The 19418-nt window shown below is 36.6% G+C and overlaps 1 protein-coding gene across 1 annotated transcript in view; it reads right to left on the bottom strand.

The window, feature by feature from the left end:
* Window positions 1–19418, bottom strand: part of LOC131061913 (aminopeptidase M1) — a 261597-nt gene that overhangs the window by 52060 nt on the left and 190119 nt on the right. Inside the window, exon 8 of the mRNA XM_057995764.2 lies at window positions 18689–18842. Coding sequence (XP_057851747.2) covers window positions 18689–18842 — 154 coding nt within the window. The remainder of the gene's footprint in view (window positions 1–18688; window positions 18843–19418) is intronic.

Here is a 19418-nt window from a genome sequence, read left to right as displayed (position 1 = left end):
CTTTGGGACCGATTCAGGAAGCAACCTTTTTTTGCTTTCTTTTTTCTTTTTTCTGCTTTTTTGAAAGTAGACCAAGGTTTGGGTCCCTTAGGCCATGGCATCCATGCCCATGTCTTTGGAATTGAAATTTTTTGTCTCTAAGTGTAAAAAGCAGGGTAAAAACCCTAGGCAAGGGTTTTGTTCTAGATGTTCTAGATAAGCAACATGCCAGTGAAAACATGAACATGGCAGATCAAACTTGGAGATGGCAAGGGTAGCAGGGTGGAAGACGGATGGAAGAAGGTATAGTCTGTTACAATCTAGGGTTGTCGTTGCACCAAAAGATCGACCTATCAATGCCCGATACAACCACTAGACTTATAGAATCCACAGGAGGCTGTTAAACCATGTCGCGAATCCTTGCGAGGGACGCTGGCCCACTGCCAACAATCCCCCTCCCAGCGTCACTTGCCGCGGCCTACGTGATTCGAACCAGTGACCAAGCTCTGATACCACTTGTTACAAGCTAGGGTTGTCGTTGCACCAAAAGATCGACCTATCAATGCCCGATACAACCACTAGACTTATAGAATCCACCGAAGGCTGTTAAACCATGTCGCGAATCCCCGCGAGGGATGCTAGCCCACTACAAACGTAGTCCGCCCAAGCATATTGGCTGATCAAAGGCAAAGTCCTCCCAAGAGGAAGATTGTCCAATAATCCATCAAGTCCGCCAAGCAAGGAAGAAGAACATGGTCTAAGCAACTGCCAAGTCAAAGTAGCCTTGAAGTCTGCCTTGCCTAAGTGAAAGATGTCCAAACATTCTTCAAGTTCGCCTACATGGAAAGTATGGCCAATCAGCAACCAAGTCCACCCAGCTAGGCATATGTTGGAAGTCCGCTCAAGGTTGGCACATAAGGCATGAAGTCCGCCCTAGTTTGGAAGTTCGCAGGACTATGCTAAAGTTTGCCTAGGCAAGGATGCCCAATAAGGCTCAAAGTCTGACTTAGGCATATGGAAAGATGTCCAAACCAAGTTGAAGTTCGCCTAGCCCAAGAAGAAGATGGCACAAGGAAGCTTAAAGTCCGCCTACGGGGGAAGTTGGATGTGTCTAGGAGAAGTTAAAGTCCAACTTGCAATATGATTTCAATGCCTAAACACTAAGCAAGTCCGCCATGCCAAAGAGGAGATGGCAGGACATTGGCAAAGTCCGCCTTGGCCAAACATCTACAACATCTGCCATGTGCCAAGGAGAGGTTAAGTCCGCCAAGTAAGGTGAAGGGATATGTCCAAACATCTACAACGTCCGCCTAAGACATGGCTAGACAAGCTTAAAGTCTGCCAAGGTAAAATTGCACAAGAGGTTTGGTATGGCGAGGAGAAGATGAAGTCCGCCCAAGGTCAAGAAAGGTTGAAATTCAAATGTCCAAGGTATTATAAAGTCCGCCTAGGAGGAATATCAAGATGGTTAGCTCAAGGTGAATTCTACCAAAGTAAAAAGCAATGATCAAAGGAGGTATGGCTTTGAAAATAAGAAGTTTGCTAGGTAAGATTGGCAAAAAGATAGGTCTAATTCGCCAAAACATGGGAAAGTGTTTCAAACACATGGATAAATTTGCCATAGACAAAAGTTTGGCCAAATTGAAAAAAATAAAATTCAACACTTCTTAGAATATTTTTCCAACACTTAGAATTATTTTCAAAAGGAAGATAAGTTCAACACTTAGACAAATTCTCGAAAAGTTTAACACTTATGAAAAAATTTCGAACTTGAGAAGCATCTAGAAGATTCTATGCCAACTCACCCATAGGAGAAGATTGAGTTTCTATAAAACAAGTCCAAGTTTGATGAATATCAATAAAACCAAAAAAATGAAAAAAACAAAAAACATGAAGCCTCCTAAAAATCGAACTTCTCAACTCTAAATCAAATCAACCTGTCACTTCAAATTCATTATCAAGTTTGAAGGTTGAAAGTTCAATTGCAAAAGGTGAAAGATAGATTTTTGAAGAGGAATTTCTGGAGAAGGAGAAATTTTTTGAAGAGGAAGGCAGAAAATAAGTAAAATTTTCTAAGTGGAGGATATAATTCCCAGAGAATAAAGTGCTTTTTCTGAGTTAAAGACAATTTTCAGAATTAAAGGCAAATTTTCAACAAAATCAGTCAAAAGTAAATTCTAGAAGTCCAAAAATTCACGTTCTTAACTGATTTCTTCTGTCTTTATCATTTATTTCTCAAAATCTGCTAAGTATTTAGCCAAAATCGTCCATTTTCAGTCTGATTTTTCAAAAAATTCTAGCTTTTTGACAGGCTGAAATTGAAATTTTCAAGTAAAACGTTCAAAATCAGAGTTAAAACTTAAAATTTTTCTGAAAAATAATGTTAAATTTTTCATTTTTTTTGCAGGTTAATGACTACCAAGGGAGTACCTTCAAGGAAAGCTCAAATGAAGTTCGCCAGTAAGGGATTGCAGCTGGAGTCAAAGATTAATTCCAAATGGAAAAATGTCACAGACACCAACCTCGGGCATGTAGATTTCAAAGATTTCAGAAAGAGAATGTATGGGCTAGATGGATTTTTGCCAACACCTATCACTCACCGAATGATGAGAAATGGTTTCGTCCAAGCAGCTGGATTTCCACCAGCTATGGAATGTGTAGAACTCATGGTTGAATGTGTCATACACTATAATGCACAAAAGAGAGAAATTGTTGCACCAGATGGAAGAGCCTTGGATAATCTTGGAGAATTAGCCATTCAGTAAGCATTTGGGATTTCGAGCTACAACAAGACTTCCTATAGAACCAAGGAGCAAACTAGAAGACTTTATGAAGATCAGCCTGAACTTTGTGCAACCAATGTCAATAAGTCATGGCTAGAGAAACCAAGGCCCAGTCTCAAGAAGGTGCCAAAGAAATTATTCCGCACTGACTTCAAAGAAGACTATGGCGATCTCATCTTGTTGTTGAATAGAGTAAGCACCATTCGAAACCTGGATGTATTATTTTATTGATGCGATCACCTCAGGAGTAAAAATGTTCAATTGGGCTCGAATAATCAGCGACAACCTAGATGAACAGCTGAAGAATTTGGAAAGGACAAAGTCTTTTTACATGAGCTCCTACATAGTCTACCTACTGGCAAGAAACTGGAGATACACTCAATTGATTTGCAAAGGCGTGGTAGGCAATGGTGAAAATGAGTTCAAGTCCTATGACTGTTATCCTCAACTGCAGCTGAGTGAGAAGGCCCACTTTAGGTGGGTAAATGATGCGTTCCTGATGTATATCACCAAAACATTGCAAGGAGTAACCCATCAGAGACTCACTCCAGAAGCCAAAAGTTTAATAAGCAAGTATGGATCCTAGTTTATCCAGTTTCTGAGATTTACATACATAAGAGTCCAGGGGTTTACCGGATGTCCGTATCGGCTTCTGATTTATCCCACCAATAGAATGATCTTGCTTGAAGTCCTTAGACAGTTGGAGACATATCAGAGCTTCCAAAGAAAAACACAGAAAGCAACCATTTCCTTTCCATTTTTCATTGGCAATATGCTAGAGTCTTGTCCAACAATACAAGCAGTTGAAAGTGCCAGATTGGAAATACAGTGGTATTCGTTCACATTCTACCAATCTCGGGCTGATTTTGATCCTCATAAACACATTGGATCAGTGAATGGAGAAAAGTACAGACACAGGATTGACGTAGAAGATTTTTGGGCAAATGCTACAAATGAGTTTTAAGTTCGGAAAAGACTTTGGTCCAGACTACCAGTAAGATTGATCAGAACAATTGAGCTCTTCCAAGTACCTAACCAATTGGCAGACGATGGAGAATACACTCAGCCGTGCTTTGATGAAAATTGGCCTCTTTCTCCTGTGAAGTGGTCAGAACCAGAACTCGTTGATCTAACCACCTTGATGCGGCCGGTTGTCAAATATTCACAATAGTGGGTTGACCAGCAGGTCCAAGGGCTGAAGCGAAGAGGTGTGACTCTCACATACAACTTGATGGGCACCATAGAATCATACTTTTCCAATGAAGAAAGTGCCAGGCCAGTTGAAAGCATCAATTCAAGAAAAAAGAAGGAAGCAATTGATGACCCTTCAAGGTCAAAAGGGAAGGAAGTCACGAATGAGGAACTTGCTCAAAAGAAGCAAAGGTCAGAGCCACCCCATTCTGCTACATCTAGGAATATGGATAGCCTAATGATTATTGAGAATCAACTACTTGATGAAATAAATATTCCTTCTCCAATCCATGAGGGAAATGTGATGCCAATTCAACAGGAAGATGAAGAACCTCCATCTCTCCTATAGGCACAAAGATATTGGAATCAAACAATGAAATGGATATTTTGGGCGATGAATTTCAGGAGGGAATGATTTCCGCTCTTCGAGGAGGTTAGAATATTCCATGTGAAGAGAGTAATTAGGAGGAGGAAGGCATTGAGCAGCCTACTATTCCTAATTGGTTGAAGGAAAGATTGAAGATAAAAATACCTATGGAAGTAATCCAGGAAGAAGAAGATGATACGGCTGATTTCTTGGCCAGATTAGGAGAGGTTGCTGCAAAAAAGCTTGCCCAGGAAGTTTTCCACAATCCAGAGAGATGAGACTGGTTGTCATACAGTTCAAATTGCTGTACCAAAAGTAAACAAGTCAAAAAAAGATATAACTCATTAGAAGTATGAAATTACCACTTTTGACTTGGGACCAACTACAAAGGGTCAAGAGGTGGAAGACTTAGACAATTCAATTGCTTCCATGAAGGCAAGAATAGATAAAGAGGTAAGAAAAAGAAAGAATATAAGGAAATTGAGAGTCCAAAGGAATACATTCATCACTTGACAAAACCGCTTAACTAGGGTGATGCAACAGCTCCTCCATTGCTGAAATCCTTGCAGGAAACAATTGAAAATCTTGAGGAAGAAAAGGTGATAGCCAGAGAAGTTAAATAGTGGATGGCTAGCAAAAAAGAAAAGAAACCACGTTCATGGATAAATTGATGCCGATATATCATGGATGGACTTCCTTCTTACTTTCCAAAATTGCAAACATGGCAGAAGCATGGGCCGATCTCCAAGATATTCAAGACAGAGTTATCCTGTGCTTTAGAGTATTGAAAGGCATCCCTAAACAGGAACTAATTGATGGAAAGATAATTGCAGAAGGGGCCGCATAGGACTTCAATGCATGGCATTGGGCATTGGTTGCACACAACGAAGTCCTGCAGAAGGTAAAGGCTGAAAGTGTTAAGTCTGAGGAGCAGATTAAAGAAATACAGAGTAAAATTTTCCTTGTAACTGTCGATTTGCTTGAAAAGGAGACCATCCGAGAAAGTGATATGCAGCTAGAAAATCTCAAGCGTAGAGATCAGGAAATTTTCTTCACCATCATAGGACCAGTCCTGAAACAAAATTTGACCAAGGCATCAAAATTCTTGTCCATCTGAGATGCCTTCCAAAAACAGGAGCTGGAATAGGAGATTTCTTTTGCCACTTGTGCAGACGACTTGGACGGAAGAGAATATAGGATCAATATGCTGCCACATGTCACCATGGAAGAGGTCGGGTCAATTGTGTCTAGATTCATAGAACACACCGCTGCTAGTGAGGATAAGGATGTGCCTTCCTAGAAGATAACTCTTCATGCCACTTGTCTTCCATGCACTTGTTATTGATTTTATTTTGGGAAACTCTATCTAGGGTTGTGTTGTCTTAATCTCAGCCGTTGATCTTAGATCAATCTCGGCCTTTCATTTGTTTTCGGGAACTCTATATAAACTCTCATTCTCTCATTTCATTGTGTGGAGAGATTTATGAAATTGTTGCTTAGAGCTACTTGAATAATAAAAAGTTCATTTGCAGATTTTTCTTTGAAATTTTATTGTTATTAAGTGGTTGCATGGTTGCATATCTTTCTTCCACAATAGAATAGTTTTGCTTAGAGTAAATTTGCTTTCAAAGTTGTTAGACGAATGAAGGATTTGATAGTTTAGATTGGTGAAACTCTTGCTCATACTTTCGTTGGATGGATGATTTTCGTTCAATGTGTAAAGTTAGCCTAAGCTTATGATGTGGATGCTTTAAATTCTACTATGAGTAAATATTGTTCGATTGATGGTATTATTCATAAGTATGAAAATCTTGAGCATATGAAAATCTTGAGCACAACCTTAGAAAATTGCACTTGCTTTGCATAGATGTCCTCGTGTGGCGAAACAAAGTGTTGTTATTAGTTTCACCTAGTCTTTATCGTCACCTGATTTCATAGTAGTAGCATAAAACTTCTAAACCCACATCCTTTTATCTTTTTTTTGAAGTCCAAATCTGAAAATCCAAAAACACACAAAAAAGAGCAGCTATTGTTAAATCCATCTAAGTCCTAGCTTGTGAATGATATTTGTTGAGCGTAAGTCCCCCTTGTATTTCAGCATACATAAGCAAGGAAGCTATAAAGTCACCCGTTTGCACATATAGACCTTGGAGTTGTCCTGTGGTCTTTCTTTGCAATCTTGGCACACGTAGTGATTTTGTTCAAGAGAGGATAGAGTGTCCTTGGATATTTTATTCTAATGTTTGTTATATAATAAAACGTACACCGACAGGTACGTAGCTCAAAGTTTGTGCCTCCATAAAATGAGTCACGTGCATTGTATCCAGGCATGCTGATGTGGAACTCTCTTGATTGGTGGAATGATGACTAGGATGACATCTCAACTTGCTTGTAGACTCAATAGATTATCATGAAGGAATGCTGAGCAATATCTCTTGATACTCAACATTATTCAATTTGCTCTACGTGATGATGGTGATTGATCTTCTCTTATTCATGATCTTCTTGATGAATGGTGAACCTAGTTTGAATAAACTCCTCAATGTACTAACTTTGATTCTTGGATTCCCGAAGGGAATTCAAGATTATGAAACATTCTTTCATCATGCACGTTATCTCTCCTTCATGCTCCAATACCTTGACTGTGATCTCTATTTTGCATGATACGAACTTTATCTTGATGCTGAACTACCCCTTTGGAGCGTTATTCTGGTCCTTCTACAATCAGACTTGTCTTTGATTTCTTCCTTAGTCACCTGCAAAGCAAACAAAAAGGGGTGTCAAATATATAAATACATATTAACTTCACTTATCATTCACTTCCATATGTCTGATTTTGTGCTTGCTATAGGTCTGATGCAATGTGAATTTTCACACAATTCTGCCCTTATCTGCCTTCAAAATGGACTGAAAATCTTCCAAGTTGGGATCAGAACCTTTATAATCCAAATCATCTCTTAGAAGTATATTTTGATGAATGAAATGATCAAAATTTGTTGTCCAAATCCCTGATTTCCTTTGTCCAATCGCTGTCTTGAAGATGAAAATTGCCTTTCAAAATTATCACCTTGAATGTGTTGAAGATAAAAATCGCTGATGTTTAAGAGTGCAGATCGAATTTTGCTTGAATAATGTTTTGATGTGTAACAAAATGAACTGCAAATGTCATCCTTCATAGGTGCTAAGGGCTAAAAGTAGCCACTTTTCATTTCAACTTCTAATTAGGCCGACTTTGTATTCTAAATAAAACATTTTATTTCATCTCTTTGCTGAGCACTTATCCTTCATGGACGACTTCTTCTCTTTATTAAATCAGTGCTTGTCTTTTCAATTGCATAAGATTTTCGGTATTTAGACTCTCATTTGCACCTCTATCAAATTGGTTTTTATTATATTTCATTTGTACTTTGTGTTTTGAAAAAAAAAAATTACTTGATGAAATTCGTTGATCTGATTGATTTTCCATCTTTCCTTGATCAATCTTTTATTCTCATTTGCATTTCGCCCTCTTGTACTCACTTGTGCATTCCAATTGAAATGATCAATTTTTTATCATCTTCAATTTATCATTTATGAATCGCTTATCTCTCTTTCATTTAGATCTTGACCATAATTTTTAATTTCACTTTCATTGATATACTTAGGTGACATACTTGAGTTCATTTGTACTTTGATATCGTTGGCGACTTTTGCATCTTCATTTGGGCTTGATGATCTTGGAGGCCTTTTTGAGTCCATTTGGACTTGATGAAAACCTCTTTCGTTTGGACTTAGACGCTCTTTCGTTTGGGCTTGATCAAAACCTCTTTCGTTTGGACTTAGAAGCTCTTTTGTTCGGACTTGATCAAAACCTCTTTCGTTTGGACTTAGAAGCTCTTTCATTTGGACTTGATCAAAACCTCTTTCGTTTGGATTTAGAAGTTCTTTCGTTTGGACTTGATCAAAATCTCTTTCGTTTGGATTTAGAAGTTCTTTCATTTGGACTTGATCAAAACCTCTTTCTCAAATCGGTGATTGGAGCTTGATTTGTACTTTGGTGTTTTGCACTTCGCTTACACCAATTTCATTTCACATTTTGTTTGTACCTCTTTTCTTCATTAATCTCAAACTTGAATGGGGCGGCATTTTGACATCCATTTGTACCAAATTCGTTTCATGTTTCATTCGCACCACTTCCAAGTCCTAAACTTTCAAACTTGAGGGGCGGCATTTTCTCCTTCATTTGGACTAAAATGATTTCATGTTTCATTTGTACCACCTTCATTTCATCAATCTCAAACTTAATGGGGCAGAATTTTGACCTTCATTCGTACCAAGTTCGTTCCTCATTTCGTTCGTACCACTTCCAAGTCTTGAACTCTCCAACTTGAAGGGCAGAATTTTCATCTCCATTCGTACCAAGTTTGTTTCTCATTTCATTCGTACCACTTCCAAGTCTTAAACTTTCCAACTTGAAAGGCGAAATTTTCATCTCCATTCGTACCAAGTTCGTTTTGGGATTTCAAAGCTCTCATTTGCACAAACTTGAACTTGATAAGAGAGCATTTGTCAAAGTCATCTCTTAGAGCAAACTCATGCCTTTGTCCAATTTTCTCATCAAAACCTGAACTTAACCTAGTGTTGCGACGTTTTCACAACATCGCCCCATTGCAAATGGGGATCCCCTTCATTTTAGGCCCTTTCGGTCTTTTGGCTTTGTTTTTTGGGTCTTTTCGCAGAAGTCTCTCTAGTCTCTTTGCTTTGTAGGTGTTTGGGGGGTTGAATTGGTCAAGTCTGCTTTTTGTTTGAGTGATTTTGATGTAGTCTAGGGCCTGTTTCGTCAATTTTAAGGTTTCTGCCTTTAGTCCTAGATTTTAGGGGATTCTGCTAGGGTTTTGGAAAAACGGAACATGGAACTAGAATAAGGACCCTTCGAGGAGCTTCCTAGTAAAATTTGAGCGAAAACAGAGCAACTTTCTATTTTTAGAAAGTTCCTATTTTTTAGGGATTTTACTGAGCCCCGGAATGTCTTCATTTTACCAAAAATAAAACTTACTATTTTTAGTAAGTTTCTATTTATAGTAAGTCATTCCTGTGTCTTGTTTTGGGGTCTAACGCTGACGTTCTGAAAGTTTCTATTTTCAGAAAGTTTATTTCTGATAGGACCATTCGAGCAAGCAATGAAGATCAAGCATTCACGACTACTTCTAAATCCGGAAGGTTTGAAAAGCAGATAGAATCAATCAAAATTGGCTAAGTATTGGAAGCCCATTCCTGAAGTGGAAAGCTCGAGAAATTTGTCTAAGTCCAAGAAATCACCTCAAATCCATATATGGTAGCTTGATCCAAAAGAAGCTCAGAAATTCACCTAAGTCAGGAAGAAGAAAGGAAATCATGAATTCTTCCACACATGGAAAAATCCGCCCTACTCCTCAGGAGGGTGCCAAAGAGGAGTGGTCAAGGAAGGATAGAAAAGTTGTAAATTCCTTGGCTTAGGTAGATTTGTACCCCAACAACTAAGAGGGCGCCAAAACAAGGGAGACAAGGAAAAGATTGCAAAACAAGTGAATTCCTTCCCCAGTGACAAATGCCGCCTAGGAATGATGGAGGGCGCCAAACTCAAGGTGCCTTGGAAAATGGAGGAAATGTTGAATTCCATGGCTAGTACAAAATAGCGCCCAAAGGTGAGGAAGGGCGCCAAAGTTGGGTTGCCAAGGATAACAGAGAAAATTATGAATTCCTTGCCTTGGTGGAAATGGAGCCCAGTGATGGGGTAGGGTGCCAAATGGAGGTAATGAAGGAAGATTGAAACATGATAAAATTCCTCCCTCATGAAGAAATAGCACCCAAAGGTAAGGAGTCTTGGAAAACATGAAAAAACATTGAATTCCATCACTTGGTCAAAATTCCACCCTATTCCTCAGTAGGGTGCCAAAGGAAGGTATCCATGGAAAGCAAAGAAAATACCAAAATCCATGGCAGTAGGAAAATAGTGCCCAAGGAAGTCATAGGGCACTAAAATGAAGTGCTCCTGGAAAAGTTGAAAAATGCAAGAATCCATGCCCAGGTGAATTTGCACCCTATTCTTCAGGGGGGTGCCAAAACATGATGACCAAGGAAGATTGCAAAATGAAGAAGTTTCTTGCCTTGTGAGGAATTGTGCCCTAGACCAAGGAGGAGCGTTAAATAGAGGTATGGAAAATAGGGAGAAAGGATGAATTCCTTACCTTGAAGGAAATTTCGCCCAAGAAATTGACAAGGGCGCCAAATAAAGGAAGACAAGAAATAGTAAATTCTTTCCCTGCATAGCGCCCAAAGTGAAACAAAGACACCAAAACACACAAAGCATGGAAAATCTTAAAAAGCCAAATTCTATGACAGGAAAGAATCAATGCCCTGGAAAGGTATTGAAATGGCTAAGGCAAGCATGAAATGATGAATTCCACCATGCAAAGTGAATTCCACGCCTAAGTTCAAAAACTGAAAATTTGTCTAAGGTATGAAAATCCAAAGGTCAAGGAGGAATGAAAAGTAGAAATCCGATTTTTTTGCAGATTTGGACTCGTGAGAGAATTCTCTCTCTCCTGGACTCGGGTCCTAAATTTTAGGAAAGTTCCTAAAAAATAGGGATGTGAAAATTGGTCGAAAAGCTCCCTATGAACATGATGAATTCAAAGAGCACAAAAAAATTCCTTCCTCAAGGAACAAATTTTCAGAATTTCTTTTCCTATTCCAAAATGTGCCCAAGGTTGGAAGCAAGACGTAAAAATCAAGGTTCAGGAAGAAAGGTTCAAAATTCAAAAAAAATTCCTTGCTCAGGGAAGAATTGCGCCCAAGAAGAAGAAATTCCTTCCTTACGAGAAAGTGAAAAAATTGACTAAGTGATGGAAATTCCTTCCTTCACGAGAAAGTGAAAAAATTGACTAAGTGATGGAAATTCCTTCCTTCACGACATAATTCTTGGAAAAGGTGAGAATCTGGCTAAGTGTTGGAAATTCCTTCCTTCAAGACAAAATTCCAGGAAGGTGAAAATTTGGCTAAGTGATGGAAATTCCTTCCTTCAAGACAAAATTCCAAGAAAGTGGAAAATTTGACTAAGTGTTGGAAATTCCTTCCTTCAAGACAAAATTCCAAGAAAGTGGAAAAATTGACTAAGTGTTGGAAATTCCTTCCTTTAAGACAAAATTCCAAGAAAGTGGAACAATTTACCAAGTGTTGGAAATTCCTTCCTTCGGGACAAAATTTCGAGAAAGTGGAAAAATTGACTATTTGTTGGAAATTCCTTCCCTCAGGACAAAATTCCAGGAAAGTAAAAATTGACTGAGTGTTGGAAATTCCTTCCTTCAGGGCATAATTCTTGGAAAATGTGAAATTTGGCTAAGACATGAAGGAATTCCTTCCTCAAGGGTAAAGTAGAATCGAGGTCAAAATGAGGTTAAGGAGGAATTTTTCCTCCACATCAAAATTCCTTCACCATGGAGAAAATGTGCTCTAGGAAAGGAATAGGCGCCAAATGAAGCTAAGGAAGGAATTTTCCTTCCAAGATAAAATTCCTCCATGACATGAAAATTCCGCCCAAGGAAGAAGTTGAAAAGAGAGGCAGGGAAATTAAGTCAAGGATAGAGATGAAAGAAAAATCCCCTCAGGAAAGAAAATAAAAAAAATTCCTTCATCACATGAATTCCACGTCAGGATGAATTGAAGGTGAAAAAAACAATTTCTAAGGCAAGGAAGAAATCAAGGATGAATTGAACAAGAAATTTCCCCCTCGGGAAAAGTTTTGAAAAATCCATTTTTGGGCATAAAAAATCATCCAAATTTCAAAATGATGATAGATTTGGAGTCACGAGAGAATTTTCTCTCTCTTGTACCGTGGAACCCTAGTTTGAAAATTTTCCTAAAAAATATGAAATGTGCAAAATTGATGGAAAATCTTCTCCAAGGCAAGGAAAATTCAAAATCTCAGGAAAATTCTTCCCAGATAAAGTTTTCTCTCTCCAAGGATTTTCTCTCTCTAAGTGGCAACCGGGTCAATGCACGTCGAATTAATGGAGCATCTCTTTGCATGCAGCCGTCACATTTGTGGCAGATTCCTTTTGCATGCAGTCGTCGCATGTGGAGGTGATGGTGCATTTATGACATGATGGGGCAATTTTTGCATAGAGGAATATTCAATGCATTTTGGGCAAATTTAGTGAGGAGTGGCACATTTAATGTATTCTGGCTACCAATTGTAATGGGTTGGAATTAATTGTATATGGGCATAATGGGTTATTAATTGTTGATTCCCACCTTGTTGCATCATGTGTGGGGAATCTTTTAAGGAAAACCATAATTAGGGTTTGCATGTAGCCAAGGCCAGATGCCTATATAAAGGGGTGACCCCCCTCATTCGTAAAGGAGGGAGACTTTGTATGAAATTGTTGCGATAAGTTTTTGAGAAAATAACAGTGAAACATTGTTCTCTGATGGTGTCCACTTAAGTTATTTTTTCAAAACTTGCATGGTTTCACCTTCCTCACTTAGAGTAGAATTTTATTTTCTTAGTTGTTAGATAAAGTGCTTTGATTTCAATGGAGAATATAATGGTGTTTGATGAATTTCCATGGTTCATACTTTTTGCATCTTGCTGATTGTAAGTTGCAGTGTAAAGTTAGCCCGATCCACCAAATTTGTGCTAAGTTCGATTGTGAATACTCGTTTGGATTGCGCCGTGTTGGGTATTCAAATGCACCTTCTCAATATGAAAATCCTTCATCATCCTCAGAAGATTGCACCGGTTCTTGCAAAGTTGTAGTTAAACTTGGCGAAGCAGAGCTTGGTTTATTTGGAATTTGTCCACCGAAGCATTAACTGTTGATATCACTACCCTTAGGAGTAGATTTAGATCCTTCTAAACCCTTTTCCCCTTTATTTTCAGTTCATTTTAGTCCATTAGAAGCAACAACATCGTAGAATTGCCATATCCGATGATGGAGTTCCAGCCACAACAAAGAAAAAGAATGATGCAAACGTAAGGCCCCTTGGATTACCAGCAATCACATCAGCCAACTGAGTCACATCCGTAGCATAAAGGGACCTTGGAGTCGATTGTTTGAGCTTCCTACAATCTTAGCATGCAATGGTACTTTGATCAATAGAGAGTGAAGTGACCGTTAGGCAACTTTATTCTGTGTTTGACGTCGTCATAAAAAGCACGTCAACGCCTATGACATGAAATTTCACAATTTATCCATCTTTGAAAGTAATTTTCAATGATTGACTTATTCCGACCTATGCCCATCCAAAGCCTAATTCATGCCATTTCAAACCCTAAGACTTTTCTTGCAAACTGACAACTTTTAGCAACACTAACCACCTTAGCAAGGTTGGCAACACAACCCCAATCTTGACTTGACAAGACATATTCACTTCTCATAAGCAAGGGCTAACAACTACCAAACCTACCAAGCTAAGACGACCTAACTAGACTCCTAAGCCTAAGCAAAAAGTGGGGGTCCCCATTTACAATGGGGCGATGTGTGAAAACATCACAACAGTATCCAAATTGAAGTTCTCTTTGTCTGATTTTATAATTTCAATTGGGGCATGCTACATGGTTGTTCTAGGAAGGGACTGAGATGCAGATATCTTCTCCCCTCTCACAAGCCTCCTATGTAATTAGCAAAGAGTTTGTGGATCTTGAATACACCCTTGAGGATGTTGTTAGAAGTTTTCAAGATGTGAATAATATCTAAAAGAGCAATTGGATGCTAGATTGATCTATGTTGCTTGTAAAATGTTTATAATATTTATCATATGTATAGTGACTTTTGATTATCTCATTTGCCTAAGAAAATGGAAGGTAGCACTCGTATCCTTCTAAATTTTTTTTGAAGTGAAGCAAGGTTCACAAAAGAAAGTTGAATGTTGTTGAGGGGCCTACAACTCCAGGTCTAGGTGCTAACATGCCTTCCAAGGTAAGTCTCTTCTCTACCAATGCAAAATCAATTGGCTCTAAATCTTTAAATCAAAGGGTTGGATTGAATTATCAGATGGAGTTGCTCAGAGGTAAGGATTCCCTTAATTTATCTTTTCCTTGTTCTTTAGAAAAAGTTTTAAACAAAGAGGGTAACCTCTTTAAGACTTTTGATACTATAGAGGATATATCTTCTTCAAAATTTATAAACACTCTTATTAGGAAGTATCTTGGTTCTAGATCTAATATTAATATAGTTATAAGATGGACTCTTTGAAAATAAAAAACTAAAATATTAGGCTTAATTTTTTACTAAGTAAAGGCTTTTTCCTTATCTCCTTAAAAAATCATGAGGATTGTGTTCATACCCTTCTATAAATAGATGAGTTAAAGTCTATAAATAAATGAATATGCATTTAATCTTCGGAAATACTTAAATACTTTTAAAATATTTCAAATGTTTCATTGATTAGCTAAAGTTATAACTTTTATTGATCTATTATTTTTTTTCCTTATTTTATATATGTTGTTTTGAACAATTAAACTTTGAAAAAAAAAAATTAACTTGCAATACCATGGAACATGATTTAACTATATTACTAAACAATAATATAAAATATAAAATTTTAAAATGTATATCTAAAATTTTTTTGTCTATGTGAACCAAATTGATAACCAAAACCAGCAAAAATAATCACAAAACATAACGGACTAGACTTCCATCCAAGGAATTCAATACTAACTACAATATTATATTCAATGTTTCCCACATTTTCCCAGCAATACATTTAACAAGATTAGAACATAACTATCTTACCTAAAGAACATGCCTCTGGCAAATTTGGTCCTAGATGATTGAAATTTTGATTTCTTTCCAAAAAAAGACATTGTAACATAAATTCTATTGTTTTCAATTCAAAGCATTCAACTTATCTTGGACTTCATTAACTTATATTTTATATAAATAGCAAAAACTTTCATGACTTTTCTACAAATCAACTATGTTCTTAAGTCTTGCACCCAAACCACATAGCCCTATACCCAATTCAAATCTCAAGTATGCCATGTTTTGAGTACCCTTCTAGTGGCCTACTTAAACGTGGGTTGTACCTAGGGCAAGCCCAAGTTTTATGTGTTATTTTTAAAGAAGTTTTTAAAATTCAACAAACAATGAATTAAATATTAAAATATAAAAAAACATAAACTCATTACCTTGAATTGATACTAAGGACCTACAAAATCGAAACAAAGACTTACTTATCATTCTACAGTCTCCTTTCATTATTAATTGATGACAAAACCTTCTTGATCAACTACTTTCCTTTATCTATGACTATAGTAATCCAAGGAGATTAAGGATCCTGTGAGAAAAATCTTTTGTTGAAGGTAAGTTTGTTTTTTCTTGATAATATTATACTTTTTAGTGCTTGTAGCAACAAATATTTGCTACAATGCCATTAAATTGTATTTGTATGGGCCAAGTGTCAACAAAAGGCAATATCTCAATCTCTTTATGTTCAAAAGAAACCTATAAATAAGACAACAAAGTTTGTTGTGATAAAATATAACTCTAACAAAGTGTTCACTTAAATTGTTTATTGGTTAATATCTATGGTGAGAGTTTGGGAATCACGTAGGAAAAATATGAGAAAATATGTTATTGGTTATAATGGCTTTGTTGGGTTTTATGTGTCAAAGCATTCGAAATACATAAAGTTTGTATCATGAGGGTTAATGAATACATGTAAAGTTGAATCTACACTTGTGAGTCTCCAATTGGTTCAACCAAAATTATGTTTCTATTGTGGTTGTCACAAACATATGTCAATTTCTTGCTTTGACTTACACCCCATGTACTTGCACTCATCATGCTCATTTTTCTTCCCATTGTTTTCAAAAGATGCCCAAATCTAACATATGCGTTGGAAATACCTCGTTTGCGTCTATTCTTTGGGCTACTTAGATATTTCTTTAAATGCTCCAATTGTGACACCTTTGTTAATAATTGCACTCGTTTGTTACAAAAGATTGATAGTAACGGGAACTAAAGGAGACACCACATATTTACAAACCCTAGATGCTAAGGAAGCCACCTATCACCCAACAAATATGTGTTGTAGATGCCACCCAAATAATAAGTATTTGAAGCTCAAACACAATCCCTGTATGAAATTGCACAATGCTGGATAAGGGTTTTAGTCTACTAGTAACCAACTATAGATATCAAGGGGTTTTCATCCTCCAATCTCTAGTGAAAAATGAATAGGATGTTAAAATATGTAAGGAAATTAATTTTTAAAACAATGATATCATCATTGATTTTTGACTTAAATTTAAATAGGCACTTGAGTGAACACTTTCCCTGCAAAATACTAGTAGATGCTTAAAAGCATTACCCTTAGTTGACAACATTAAAGAAATAAGATTGATTAGATAGCACAAAATGGCCTTAAAATCAAGTGCTTATAAAATAGGATGTTTTAAGCATTACCAATTCATTCCCTAATTAATATTCCCAAGTGCACAAGAAATGAAAAATAAGCTTAAGAAACATCCTAGAATGTTATGGAAAAAGGGGGCATGACATATTCTTTTGTTCTTGAAGTGTCTCTTCACCTATTTGATAAGTGACCAGTTGGTAAGAGAATTACAAGGTTAAACCTAATTTCTATAGAGGATGATTATGGTGTTGGTTTTTTTTTTTTTAATATGTATGCAACTCATAATGATGATGGTCCTTATTGGTTTGTTTAAATTGTATGAGCCTAAGGAAATTGAGCTACTACCTCTTGTTGGTTCAATAGGATAATTTATGACCATATTTTACACGCTTTTGTAAATAAAAAATTTTAGACTCTGGCTTACACTTTTTCCTTTAAGTTGAAAGCCCAAAAGGATTGCTTTGTGGAGACTTGTGGTGGAATCCCAAAAGAGCACCATAAAGTTGTGTATCAAATATCTATACAAAGTAGTTGATTTTATGTGGTGCTCTTTTAGTGGGGATGTTCTATGCAATAGTTCTCCACTCTCATTTGACAAGGGTGAACATTAGAGGTCATATTTTGAGATAGTTGATAGTTAAGGACCAAATATTTGAGAACCTAAGCTCCTGATTTGTTGATGGATCGATTATTGTAGGTGATTTGATGATGTGGATTTTCAGTTTGTTGTTTGAGGATTAAATATTTGATTTAGTTGTTGACACTTTTTAAGTCACCAAAAATTTTCATAGTTGTTGATTAGTCTTGAATGTTGATGCACTTGATTAATGGATAGTTGATGCGTACTTATTCATCCTTATCATGTTGCTTGCACCTAATGAGTTCTCCTTTGAGCAATATGCTATAGTTGGTTGGGTGTTTTTTTTGATGACATATTTAAGATATTTTTAGTAATGTAGAGTTTCCCCAAATTGATAGAGATTACATATTGGTCATATTGTTGATTAGCCCTTTTTGGGATTTTTTTATGACTGAGATGCTATTTTCCAAGAGGATCGATGCCCAAGGACTCTTAACAATGAGTAACGACTCATTGGCCACTAAGGATTGATCATTTTTTTTGTGCAACTTATTGCATATTGCAACATTATAGCTTTAATTAGTACTTGGACATTATTTTTTCTTGATTGTTGCAGAGTTGAGGATGTGTTATGTGATAGGTCCCAAGATTATTGATATCTCATTTGATTGAGTGATGATGAGTTATACATGAGTTTTTTATATTGCACATTAAAAAGTTTTATTCATTGCAGATATGAGAGATGAATTTCTAATGACGATGCATAGAACTAGCAAACCATGATTTAGAGTGAACACCTATCAGGAAAGTGATTCACTTATGGTCACCATATTAAGAGCAAGAACAAGATTGTTCACCCTCTAAAAAGTATTGAACATGATTTTATGGGAGATTTTTTTGGGTGCATATAACATTGTATTGCTAATTATAAGCACAATCTTACAAAATGTTCATAGTATTATATAAAAACATATCATCTTTATTGGATTTATAAAGAATTAAGGCAAAAGCACCTCAAGGGAATCTAATCAATTCATTCATATTGAGAAAATATGTTTTGTGATGGCTATTGTGTATTTTCAAGTTGAAATTGAGAATAAGATGGAAATGTTTGGAAGCTATGCACAATTTTATAGCAATATTGCTTCAATATTAAACCTATGTTGTGTCCCCAAAGCCTCAATTTTCACAGGAGGAAACCTAGAGGCACAAAGATGCAACGGATATGTCTCCACCTTGTGCCCTTTGAAGGGGATGATATAGGGACATCCCCCATGTGCCCCTACGCTACTCCACAGATTATAATACAAGATGAAATATTTGCTTGATGATACCAAGGTCTATAAACAAGAGACGAGATTCACAAAAGTAAAAAAATCTTTGCACCAAACGCATATAAAGCATGAGTACCGTTTGCTTGTTTGCAGCTGCAGAAAGATTTTCATCATAGAGCAATGCAGATTCCCGATATGTAACCAAACCATAGTTTTCCATTGCCCCAAAAGAAAAATCTGGTATTGCAACCATGTCTAGCTTTGGAAGGGAATACGGAATCCCAAAATATCTGCATTGGATTCAAAAGACATAAGCATAGGATATGAAATTCAAAATTTTAAAAACTATTAAAGAAGCCAACAATAGCAGTGTTCTTGCAGACTGGTGGAATGCATTCAAGTAGTTATATATCATGCACTATATATTATCAAAATTTTCTATCTCTGTCTGGTATTTTTTGTTGCTGATTTCTAATTTAATCGTAGAAATGAGAAACTGTCTTAGGAAAAAGAAGAAAACAGAAAAAAGAAAGCTTGTTTCTTCTTCAGATGATCTAAGAATGATAACATATTAAGTTTCTACTAAATGAAAATAACTGTAAGTTGACATGAATTATCAATCTAGGAATGAAAGTTTGTTTTTACATAATTGAAATTCAAAAAATTTACTACATTGATATCACGAATTGTGAAAATTTTACTACGAAATTTTTCTCAAAGGATCCTGGATTCGATTGTCAATAGAGTAAGGCCAAAAGAAACTGGAACCATATGACCATTTTGAGATCATGGTTATAATAAGTGGGCTTTTTTTTAGCCATGGAGATTGTGTATGAATTTATTGGATGGACTGTGGTTTATGGACA

Source organism: Cryptomeria japonica, chromosome 9 (assembly GCF_030272615.1).
Source record: "Cryptomeria japonica chromosome 9, Sugi_1.0, whole genome shotgun sequence".
Classification (NCBI taxonomy): Eukaryota; Viridiplantae; Streptophyta; class Pinopsida; order Cupressales; family Cupressaceae; genus Cryptomeria; species Cryptomeria japonica.
This window is presented reverse-complemented; position numbering and strand designations above follow the sequence as displayed.